General features: G+C 42.4%; 1 protein-coding gene and 1 long non-coding RNA gene across 2 annotated transcripts; both read left to right on the top strand.

The window, feature by feature from the left end:
- Positions 1–4,774: 4,774 nt before the first annotated feature.
- rpl14 (ribosomal protein L14) lies at positions 4,775–7,446 on the top strand. The gene is made up of 6 exons (XM_023828928.2): positions 4,775–4,878; positions 5,874–5,975; positions 6,095–6,189; positions 6,338–6,437; positions 6,524–6,577; positions 7,339–7,446. The coding sequence occupies exons 1-6, from the start codon at positions 4,876–4,878 to the stop codon at positions 7,411–7,413; spliced, it is 429 nt and encodes a 142-aa protein (XP_023684696.2). The 5' UTR covers positions 4,775–4,875; the 3' UTR covers positions 7,414–7,446.
- Positions 7,447–7,997: 551 nt separating this feature from the next.
- On the top strand, positions 7,998–11,446 carry LOC111852619 (uncharacterized). The gene is made up of 2 exons (XR_002840272.2): positions 7,998–10,265; positions 10,420–11,446. It is a non-coding gene; the product is annotated as an uncharacterized lncRNA (long non-coding RNA).
- The last annotated feature ends 184 nt before the right edge of the window (positions 11,447–11,630 follow it).

Raw genomic sequence — 11,630 nt, 5'->3', positions numbered from 1 at the left:
GCTGTTTTGGTAATATCTTGCTTGACTGTGTGGCTTAAGTCCAAAGCTTACATGTTATGAATCCCACTCCAGGCTCTTCAAGCCCGGAGGTTTGTGTGTTGAGTTGGTGTGGGTTTCCTCCCACAGATCAATGATGTGCAGCCTCCACACAGGTGTAGCGGAGACACCCACAGTGTGTGTCTGTGTCAGTGTCCTACATTAGACCAGCGATCCTTCCAGAACACATGCGGTGGGATTATGGTGCGCTGTCAGTAGTTGACAGGCAGGGATTATCCGTGCAAGGTATTTCCACCCATGGTGGGATTTGAAGCATCATTTTTCCATCTCAAGATTATGGGCCTGAGCACTGCTGTACACGGCTGTTTGTTGACGTGTTTGCGTCGAGCTTGGATGGTTTAAACCCTCAACTGACATTTTTACTGGTCCCACCGTGGATGGAGGCCACAGTTTGACCTGAACGCAAACACCAGCTGGTTTACAAAGAGCCAAGCTGTCCATAAGTATGAGGAAATACACTCTTTGAAAGAGCCTTTGTCAATAAATATTAAACACTGATTCATAGCTTTCATATAGTTTGCTAGATACAGTTAGACAAATATCACCACAGTTACCACTGTTGTTTTACATTGTGTTTAACTGTATTTCAAGCAAAGACAATAACAAGAATATAATATAAACTGATACATAATTTCATATAGCTTTTATTGATTATGTATTGATAATCACGCTGACATTGAATAATGTTATCAATAAAGTAAAGCACTCTAAAACCATACTTTTATTTCATAGCCTAATTTAGAACATCGCATATCATAATTCCTAGTGTTGACTACCTTGCATGATGGGATGAAGGTTATAGTGGATTCTGGGCTTCATCACTTGATTAATGAGTTAAAGAGCAATAGCTATGAAACCACTGACATCAGCCTTGGCCTGTGGTCCAGATGCAGGAACTTGTGTCCGGTATTGCAAATGTATGAGTAACGTGCTTTGAAAGATTGCAATACCATCTGATCCTTGAGTTGCAAAGACAAGATCACATTTTCTTGCAGGTACACAGCCTTGGCATTTCTGACCATGTATATGTGATCGTAATAATTAGAAATCAACTGGAATTGCTACCTAATCATAATGTCTCAGCACTCATCTGAATGGTGGGAAATGACCCAGAATTTAACCCCCTGTCACTTATCCATCCCCATGATGTCCTACCAGCAATTGGGAGGGAGCAAGAAGGTGGACTTTCTGCGGTCCTCAAGAGCAGGTTTGTGAAACACTGATTTAGATGAAGGGTGAATACAAAAATCCGAACTCTAGCCTACTGGCTGCACGTTTTTACTGAACTAGCCCTGTTGACTTATAGCAAAATGTCTTAAGTTCCTCCTCTGCTCATACCATTCTCACACTGGAGCATCAGAATTACACAGTTGAATTTTACTAAATCAAAGAAATAACAATGAGTTATGACTTCGAAGCACCTGTTTTATAAGACATTATTATTTTATTATTATTATTAAGTGTCCAAAGAACATTATTGTATTTGTTATTATTATTTTCCTTCCTTAAAACTGAATGGGCAGCCTAAACCGTAAGAGCTAGACTGAGCAGACTTGGTAGGAAGATGTCCATTCCTACCCACTACTCAGACCATCCCAGTCAGTCAGTCAGTACATTTCGGCTGATATCTCCTGACCTGTTAGTCCTATAGTCGAAATTCTTTTTTCTACAGATACAAGCAGCCATTTCCTACAACTTTCAGAGTGAAACTATTTATTATTATTATTAGAGTAGTAGTAGTAGTAGTAGTAGTAGTAGTAGTAGTAGTAGTAGTAGTAGTAGTAGTAATAGAAATAGTATAATTATTTTTATTACTATTATGTTAATATTATTTCATTATATTAAATGATACATATTCAGTGGGTTCTTAGACAAAAATTAGCAATATTAAACAATAAACAATCTATTTCTTCACTCTGTGTGCTTGTTTAAGATGTGAGTCTGCAGGACGGAGTAGTGGACATATCAGGGGGGGGGGGGGTGTGTTTGTGCTTGTTTACACTTGCTGCCATACTTGCAAAAAGCGCAAAATGAAGTATGTGGGGGTTTCCACCCACTTCGCCACACTCTATTCCTGTCGACAAGCCCAGAACATTTTTTCGACACACCCACTAACCTTTCAGTACACCCAGTTCTCCAGCCTGCAGAATCCTAGGTCTGTATCCATATTCAGGGACTGCATTTAAAGACCAAATGCGTCACAGTGGTGTAACAAGGCTTCCCCTTTACGAAGGCTTCTTCAAATGCGGCCCAGAAATGCATCCTCCTATTGTCAAGTCGTGAAGGATCTGCTCGATGGATCCTTGGCAGCACGACACATCCCAAAATTAATTGCACAGAGGCAAAGGGGGCGTGTCCTGACTAGGCAATAGGAGCAACAGTTTGTGATTCAAGGGTAAGGTTCGGAAACAGCTGGTGATGGCCAGACCGTCCCATTTGACAATGCTTTCCATACAACCTTGAAAGCCCCTGTATTCAGACACAGCTCTATAGTTGCCCATCCCCGTCAACTATTACCACCATTGCTAAAATAGACCAAGGATGTTTCTTAATACCATGAACGCAAAGACCGTACTTATGGTCTTGGCAAGACCGGTCCTGCTAACCTGCCTCCCACAAACAAACTTGGGGTGCAATGAATCATGGGATTGGTCTTGTTTGGCGAGGATGCAACCAATGTATCTTTGATATTTGGGACAGGTCAAGAACAACATCCGGGGATTTTTCCCATCCTCCGTGCTTCTCTTCTTAGCACTGGAAATGGTCTTCAGCAATGGAAGATGACATAAAACGTGAATACAAGTATGCAAACTACGAAACACCCCAGGTCTCTGCAGGCTGGAGAACTGAGCGTGTCGACAGGAAAAGAGTGTGGTAATGGGTGAAACCATGCACATACTTTCCATTGCGCTTTCTGGAAGTATGGCAACAAATTAAACAAGCATAAGACATAACTTGCACTATATGAACAAATATGAAACTGACATTTCATTATCGATATCTGTCAATCGTAATTATTGTCAGACCTAAATGACTGGTGAATATCTGGTCTCTTTCTGAAATAATAATAATGACACTTTATTGATTCCTGTGGAGAAGTTCTCTTTTTGACAGCCCCATCTTGCTGTCCATGACATATTGGTGAGTGCAAGCCTGGCTATGAAGGGCGGCCACCTGCAGTGGCACCCATGGAGCTGGGAGTTAAGGGCCTTACTTAAAGGCCCACAGACCTGACAATATTCCTGAAGCTGGACTTGAACTAATGACCTTCTAATCATAGGCACAATGGCTTAACCTGTCGATTCACACGCTGCCCCCACAACATTAAACGACATTCATTGACAACATTTTTAGCCAATAGAAACAATGTTTTTGCACACCACATGCTGCCTTCGATATGCCCACTATCCCCACCTGCAGAGACTCGTGTCTTGGAGTGGGGACACCAACAGTGATGCTCGCCTAGCCCTGACTAATTTTGTTTTTAAGAAATTTTAAAGGAAGATTTTTATGAAGCATCCCTGCCCCTTTTCTTGCTAAGAGCAATCTGCCCATGTCACTCCTTTTAGGCCTGGCACAGGTGGCATATTCCATCTAATTGCATGAGTTGGCATACTAATCTAATTAGGTTGCAGGAGCTGCAATCTGTCAAAGCGTCAGTTTCAAGAAACAGTCAAAAGCAAACTGAATTTTAAAAGATAGTCTCAGTATTCCTATATAGACAGTTGTTTTATATCGACTTGGATTTAAGAATAAGTATCAGGCTAGAAATGGATACTTTGTAATATACATGGACAATCATATTCTAGCTAAATGTTACAGGGTGAAAACCAATGCTTTATCTGCAATCATTACAAAGCTTGATGCAATTTATTGTTTGTATTTATTGTTTATTTATTGTTTGTATAGTGTCTCTTATTGTCTGTGTATGAGAGAGTCCTTGTGTGCCCCAGCACACTTGGCGAATAAAAGCTGATTCTGATTCTAATTCTGATGTAGCATTCTAGTAAAAGTACACTTTCATCCATACCATGATCCGATTAAATACATTTGTTTTGTTTTTGTAAATGGAAAATGCTAGTCTAGTAATAAACAGTAAACTTGTGAAAAACGAGATGTTAATATTCACTTTGATTTTTTTTTTATTATTAAACAGTGTTTTTGAAGCAGCATATCCTACTTACAGTTCTGAATTCCAAATGCCAATGTGTACCAGTTCTGGGGGCTGTCACTACAGAGTCTGAGTTAACTGTGGGTGTGAGTTGCACATGTGCCGTCATTGAAAGCCAAATACAAAAGCAAGTAAAAACTAATTAAAAATTATTTAAAAATAACAAAAACTGAAAACTAACTAAAAGCAAGCCAAGTACAAAAAACGTATATGTGCAGTTCCTGTGAGTGGCCTTGCCAGTGTCAATATAGAATTAAAGGTAATTTGCCATTTTATGAAAATGTATGCCAATACATGATATGGGTCTGAACTTTGTATAATTGGTAAGGGTGCAGTTTTGGCAAATGGTCTGACGTCTTTTATTACTTGAATAGTTTAATACTTTAATATTAACACGGCTGACTCAGATCGGCAACGCATATGCGACTCTAATCCACGGTTAACTAAAATCCTGTAGTGACAGGGCCATCTGTACAGAATATGGGGCTTGCACACGGATCTAGATGCTGAGTGATTTCTATGCCTTACTCTGTTATATATTACTAACGGGCCATGACGAAGGAAACGCACCTGCGCACTGAGTATCCGGACGTCGTATCTGCACCGAACGTCACTTCCGTCTTTCTTTTGGTCTCCGGACTGCCATCATGGTGAGCGTGTGGGGGCCTTCGCCGGGTTAAAACATTTATTTTTGGGGCCGTCCAGTCGGGTGCGGTGTCTTGGTAAATGGCGATCGCGCAACATAACAGCCTTGGGAGCTTTAGGCTACTGGTTTTCCCCTGTGCTTATCGCATATATCTGTGTATTTTATTGCCCGTCGCCGTGGCGATCTGGGCATCGTGTTGCTTAAAAACGCGACATTAGGTCGGGCGGGTTCCCTGCTGCAGGCCTCGTTGTCTCATTTACGTCTTTTAGTCGTAATTTTATTTTACCTCATTTATATGTATATATGTATATTTATTGGGCTTTCAGTAACTGGATGAAATATCAATTTCGAGTTAGCTAGTCCATCAGTTCGTTTGAAACGTGATTGTTGCAGTGATGTGCTGTTGGATGCGGCTTCATAAACTTGCCTGGATCCCTCAAGCGTATTACGCCTATAAATTTATTAAATGTTACTCATAAAATTTGTCTTGGTTGCTGAACTGTAAACAATCACTGGTAATGATTTCTAAACACGATAAGTTATTAAGCTTGGTATCCGCACGTATACGTGACGGATATCTGCCCGTATCCAGCGGCAAGAACGTTTTCCCATTTAAGTTCTGCTTGGTCTATTAGATTTGTCATGAGTGATATTTATGTGCATCGCGACACTGAACTTAACAATAGTACGACTGCAGAGCGGGCATACCTTACGACCGCTGTCTGCATAGTCGCCGGCAGTCCAAGACGCCATGACGTCACCTAAAAATATTGATGGTTATATTTCAGGGGAGTTTCTCGCGGATTCGCTGTGCACTTTGCGCTGATTTGGTGATGAGTGTATTTGTTTGTATTTACATTCCGTGATAGTCATTAACATGAATGGTATTCTGTCTGTGGACAGCGAAGTGAGAGATTACTAAATGGTGTAATAACTAATGTCTGAATTTAGGGCATATTGTTTTGTGATTGTCTGTACCTGACACTGTCTATTTTGCAGGTTTTCAAGCGCTACGTCCAGATTGGCCGGGTGGCCTACGTGGCTTTTGGACCCTACGCAGGCAAGCTGGTGGCCATCATAGATGTCATTGACCAGAACAGGGTATGTGCGAGACGCTGCTGCTCTGTATGCCAACGGCTTGCGTGTTGGGCTGTCCCACCACGGGGAGTGGAGGGGTGGTGTTGGTGTCCGTCGGTTGATGCGGCTTTCTTGTCTCCTAGGCTTTAGTGGATGGTCCGTGCACCGGCGTGAAGAGACAGTCCATGCCCTTCAAGTGCATGCAGCTCACAGACTTCATCATCAAAGTGCCCCACAGGTCAGTTGTCCAGCATGAACATTGTGATGGTGAAATAGTGTAGGCATGATAGGACGCCATCTCCATCAACGGCCATGAATGTGGTAGTAACTCTAGAATCAATCTTGTGTGCAAAAACCTCTATAACCGGTCCCCGCTGTGTTAACAGTGCCCGTCAGAAGTTTGTCCGTCGCGCGTGGGAGAAGGCCCAGGTCAACGAGAAATGGACTCAGAGCAACTGGGCCAAGAAGATCGAAGCCAGGCAGAAGGTACGATCTGCAGGCGCTAAGGGAAACCCAACGTACTGACAGTCATGTTTCTGTGATGCTGACTTGCTGGTGATGATCTTTTGCAGAGGGCCAAAATGTCAGACTTCGACCGCTATAAAGTGATGAAAGCCAAACGTATGGTACGTTCAGTCTCCTCCACAGTTTCGTACAAATGCCATCCCTCTCCTGTTGGTGATTAGTTGAGACCCAGAATGTAAAAATCTGCCCAGCTGAGTATAGAGTCATACTCAAGTGCTTGGTTGATTCAAAATCATGGCTTGGATTTTTACTTTCTGCACCTGAACTATGCACCTCTGCTCTATCCTTCCCCTTATTTTTTCCAGTATTTATTTTTAGTATTTTTAAGCTGTATAAGAGATTGCTATCAAACGCCATGGTAATCAGAAATGATTCATGCATATAGGTCATTCCCACAAACTTGCAAAATTTTCTAAATAGTTACAATGAAAGAGTTTGTTTTTGTGTAGAGCAGTTGACATCAACTTCTTATATAAATGTTTTTCAATTTTCAACTTGCATATAACCCACAGGCAATCGATTTGTATAAGATATATTTGCTCATTTTTTTGTAATTTCTGTAAACCTTTCCCTGGATTTGATTACATACTTATGTTACAGAAATAGATGGTGAAACTGATTAAAAACCATAGAGGCAAATTTCAGTTGTATAATTTGAGTCTGCCTCAAAAATTCTAGAAAGCTGATATGGTACAGTAATGAGTTTGTGAGAATGATCCACATGGTTACGGTGTTTAACTCAGTAGTGCTGGTTCTGCTGGGTCGTGTCCCAGTAACTGGCTCCCAGGGTACTGGAGATGTGCCTCCTGTCCTGGCATTTAAGATGAGCCCTGTGGCTTATCCTGAACTCTCTCTTCTGCAGAGGAACAAGATCATCAAGCATGAGCTTAAGAAGATCCAGAAAACGGCTTCTGGATCAAAGGCAAAGAAAGCATAAACTCGAATGAGAAAATAAAACCGTTTGACAGTTTTTTTTCAGACTCCCCTGGTTCTTTGTGTGTGTGTGTGTCTCTCTCTTTTAAATTACCCAGCATGGGGATTTTCCCCCAGTTTTGTTATGTTGACCATGGCAGTTTTATGTAACCCCTGCCTTCATTAAAATGCAGATCTGGATCTGTGAGCTTCTCATTTGGGTTAAAATTTGCTAGGTTGTGCAGCGGACCTGAGGGGTTGTAGCTCAGAACTGAAGAGCACAGCTTATAGATGCTCATATTTAATAATAAACCCAAAGAACCCCGTGGAGATGTATCACAGTCTAAAATCCAGATATGGTGTTAAATTATTGCTTGCTGAAATGACGGCCGAGTGTGTGTCATATTGAGAGATATGGCAGTAATGTTTGAATGGTGGAAAAGGGGCACGTTAACCAATGGGGGGAGGCTCTGAATAGGCATTCAACAGAGCTATATGGGTTGTCTAGAAGCTAGAATTTCTACTATGTATTACTTGGGTGGTGGTTGCTAATTTTGTTGTCGTGCTGGGGGGGGGGGGGCGGGCGGGGGGGGGGGGGTTGCAAATCGACAAGCACATGAAGTAATTTTGTCCTGCAATCCCGTTGCTGCTCTAATTGTGTAAAGTAAGCAAGGATACGGTTGATTCCCGCAGTGTCCGGTAGATGGAGCTAAAGTTCATGATGAAATCATCGCTGTTAATGTGGGAGAACGAGAAACGTTTTTTTTTTTTCTGACGTGATACACTGCAGTTACAGATTACAGCTGAAAAGCATATTGTTACTGCTGTCGGAGCTGCCGTAATTATAAGAATCTGTGCTAACAATATAGCACTATTTAAATCTTCATTTTCCTTTGTTGATAAAGCTCTAGCCTTAACTTGACTTTCCAGTTAATTCAGATATAATTTTTGGAAATTTTACACTATTATCTTTTTACACTATTTATCTTTGGTCCAGAAACAAAATTAAATAACTGATGGTAAATGAGTCTAGTTGAAATGGAAAGACTGAATGTTGAAAAGTTACATGAAATATTTTGCTCTCAAATTGGTTGAAATCTGCTCTTATTTCAACTACAGTAAATATAGTTAACAAGGTAAATCTGCATAATTTGGATATGTAAATTCGGCAATGTGAAATGCTTCTTTACATGTCAGTATTCGGACTGTAGCATGAGAGCACTGAGGTCCCATAACCGCCATGATTCCGGGATGTTATGTCTTCTCTGAGATATCCCCCCACACCCTCATAAAAATGCTGGATTTTAAAGTTTAAATGTGCACCTGGTAAGAGGGGGAAGCGCCCTGGGGATTAACTCTCCGCCCTCAGGCTCCGGCTGGCCGGTCCGGCCTCAGGGTCTGGCTGGTTGGACTCGCTGTCTAACACAGTCCCTTTGGCAAGCGGGGTAGGCTTTGCTTTTTTCACAATTATATAACTTTATAAAAATATTCAGAACTGTGCACAAATGATATATTATTAGTCAGAAAGTGTTTAAAGCTATTTATCTGGGTGATAAATTTATATTTGTTTAGAACAAAAACATTAGAACATGTGCAAATTATGAGTAACACAATAAAAACTAACAGGAAATTCTTCTCCAAAAATTACTGATATCTTTTTGGACGGTCACCTGAACACCATTTCGGTTCCAAAACTTTCCTCAGGGGCCAGCTCGATTAATTAATTAATTGAATAAACTGAAAAGGTCAGTGAGGCATTGATTCATCATAAGAGGTGTGCTAGTGGTCGAGTGCAAAACAAACATGGATGTGTTAGATGGTTACAGCAAATACTGGGGCGACTTTAGGGGAGGCTGTGAAATGACTAAGCTGACACACTTTGACAGAGATAAAGTCATAGTTTTACACCAACATGAAGACCTTAAACATGGTTTCTTTGCCTGTCTAATTACAATAAGAAAATGATGCAAACTTTGATGTCTCCAATCCTGTGGATTATTATCGTTTGCCTTCATGTTTCCTTCAGCGGCTCCGTCCTCCCAGGTGTCCCTGCTGCTGCTGCCGTCTGTTCCTGCGGCTTCACCTGAAGATAGCAGCACATCGATCTGCCGGATACTTCGCACTGCTGAATGACATCCACAAATTCAGGCCATTACTCTGGGAGGGGGGGATTGTGCTCCTTGCGTGTCTCGGGAGGGGGTTGAGGCGACAAACGGGAGCCATACCCAACACTGTCAGAAAAAAAGTACCAATTTGTACCTTTGAGGGTGCAATTACTTGTCATTGAGGCTGTACCTGTAAGGTTCTGCGAGTTGGACTCTAGTTGTAGGTAAATATACCGTTTAAGTTACAGAAATGGACTCTGAAGTACATTTATGTACCACTGGGGGTACATTAATGTTGTTTGTACCTTGGGGTATAAAACTACCAAGGCTGTACCCATTTTTCTGACAGAGAATGTCTGAGTGGCTAATCAGGAGAATTCCCAGTGAGCTACCCTGACTGGAGGCTGGTGACGGGGGTATTGTAATTATCTTATAACGCTTAAGCTTAGACAGTGGTTCTCAAACTGTGTGGCATGCATTACTGGGGGGGGGGGGGGGGGTTAGGCATGATCCAGGCTGATTGTGGAACGAAAATTAATATTGTGCACAGAAAAATTTCCATGGGGTGTGACATTCCTGGGCTGAGTGTCAGTCCAGTCCATTGGCGGATGTCTGGCAGGAGGCTCAGAGGGAACAAAAACGTGGACTGGATTGGGAGACGCTGCTCTAGAGGGATCAAAAGCTCAAAGATACACCCACATTGTTTCAATTCATCCACATATTGAAGGAAGAAAAGGATGAAGGACAAACCTAAGGCTTTTCATGTAGGAGGGTAAGTTAATAAAAGAAGGATGTTTGTTCTGGTGGTATTTGCAGTGTCTTTATATAACGCCTAGGGTTACCTGCACCTGCGTGCGAAGCAGAGTTTGCAGTCATTCCTACGTATCCATACCGAGTAACACTCAGTTACCTCGTTTTGCCGACAGATTTCATCAGAAGCTGAGACCAGACCTCGTTCTCCAAAGCCACAGGCTCCAGCTCATTGTGGGAGACCCCAGACACCCTCAAACCTGCTGGAAGACTTAATCTCTCTAGCGTGTTCTGGGTCTCCAAGGACTCTGCCCAGTGGGAGGTATCTGGAACAGCATCCTTGGGATCCGATTGGGTAGCTTCGATACAGGATGCCCAGGCCACGTCAACTGACTCATCTCCAACTGGAAAGGACTTCAGGACTTCTAACTCAGTCAAGGAAAGTGAGCTCAGGCCCCCGATGGAGAAACCTCACGTCAGGCTGCCCGTTACCGTGACTTTCGTCTTTCGGTCATGACCATAGGTGAAGGGAGGGGTGTAGATCGACCGGTAGGTAGATCATGATCATCGCTCGATGACTCCCGTTTCAACACTTACATACCTCTGTCACTATGGGTGGACCAACTCCCCCATATGGAAGGAGCGATCCACTGTGCTGCAAAAGTGCTGGATGTCCTGGTCGAACCATCTGCAAAAAAAGTCAACAACAACAAGAACACCAATAATAATAATAACAACAACAATAATAATGAGAGTGAGCTGGCCATGAAGGGCAGCCACCTGTTGCAGCATTCATGGAGCTGGGGGTTCAGGACTTTGCTGAAGGACCCAAGATGTGCTGAAGCAAGGCTTGAACAGGTGACCTTCTGATAACAGGCACAGAGGCTCAGCCCACTGAGCAATATGCCGCCCCACTGGGGTTAATTGGAGTTACCAAATTGACAGTAGGTGTGCATGTGTGAGTGAATAGTGTGTGTGTGCCCAGTGATGTAATGACACAGTAGCCTTCCTTGGCCTTATGAACTTCCTTATGAAAGTCTCTGCCCCTCCTCTTTAGTTTTCAGTATTTATGTGACACCTATAATAATAGATAATTAATGCTGATAATTAATAATAATGAATGTCTCAAGGAGAGGCCACATGTCATAATGCAATCTTACGGTAGCAGGAATTTCATAATAAAGTTGTTTCTCTGCCGTGGAAGCAGCGTTATGTGTCAACCTGTACGAGAAGCGTAACTTTACACGATACCTCTTCCTCCCATCGGCGTACGCCAGACATAACCCTGGATCCAGTCCAAGGGCATTTATTGGGTAAGACTTCTTACCAGCAGCTGCAGGCAATTAGGACGGTCAGGATGACAAGTTTTAGTTTAATTCTGGGCCTG

This window comes from Paramormyrops kingsleyae, chromosome 23 (genome assembly GCF_048594095.1).
Source record: "Paramormyrops kingsleyae isolate MSU_618 chromosome 23, PKINGS_0.4, whole genome shotgun sequence".
Taxonomy (NCBI): domain Eukaryota; kingdom Metazoa; phylum Chordata; class Actinopteri; order Osteoglossiformes; family Mormyridae; genus Paramormyrops; species Paramormyrops kingsleyae.
The sequence above is the reverse complement of the archived record's forward strand: the minus strand, read 5'-3'. Positions and strand labels throughout refer to the sequence as shown.

Coding starts and splice junctions, on each gene's coding strand:
- rpl14 (XM_023828928.2), top strand. Junction 6,190..6,337: donor ATCATCAAAGTGCCCCACAG/GTCAGTTGTCCA, acceptor CTGTGTTAACAG/TGCCCGTCAGAAGTTTGTCC. Junction 6,578..7,338: donor TGATGAAAGCCAAACGTATG/GTACGTTCAGTC, acceptor TCTCTTCTGCAG/AGGAACAAGATCATCAAGCA.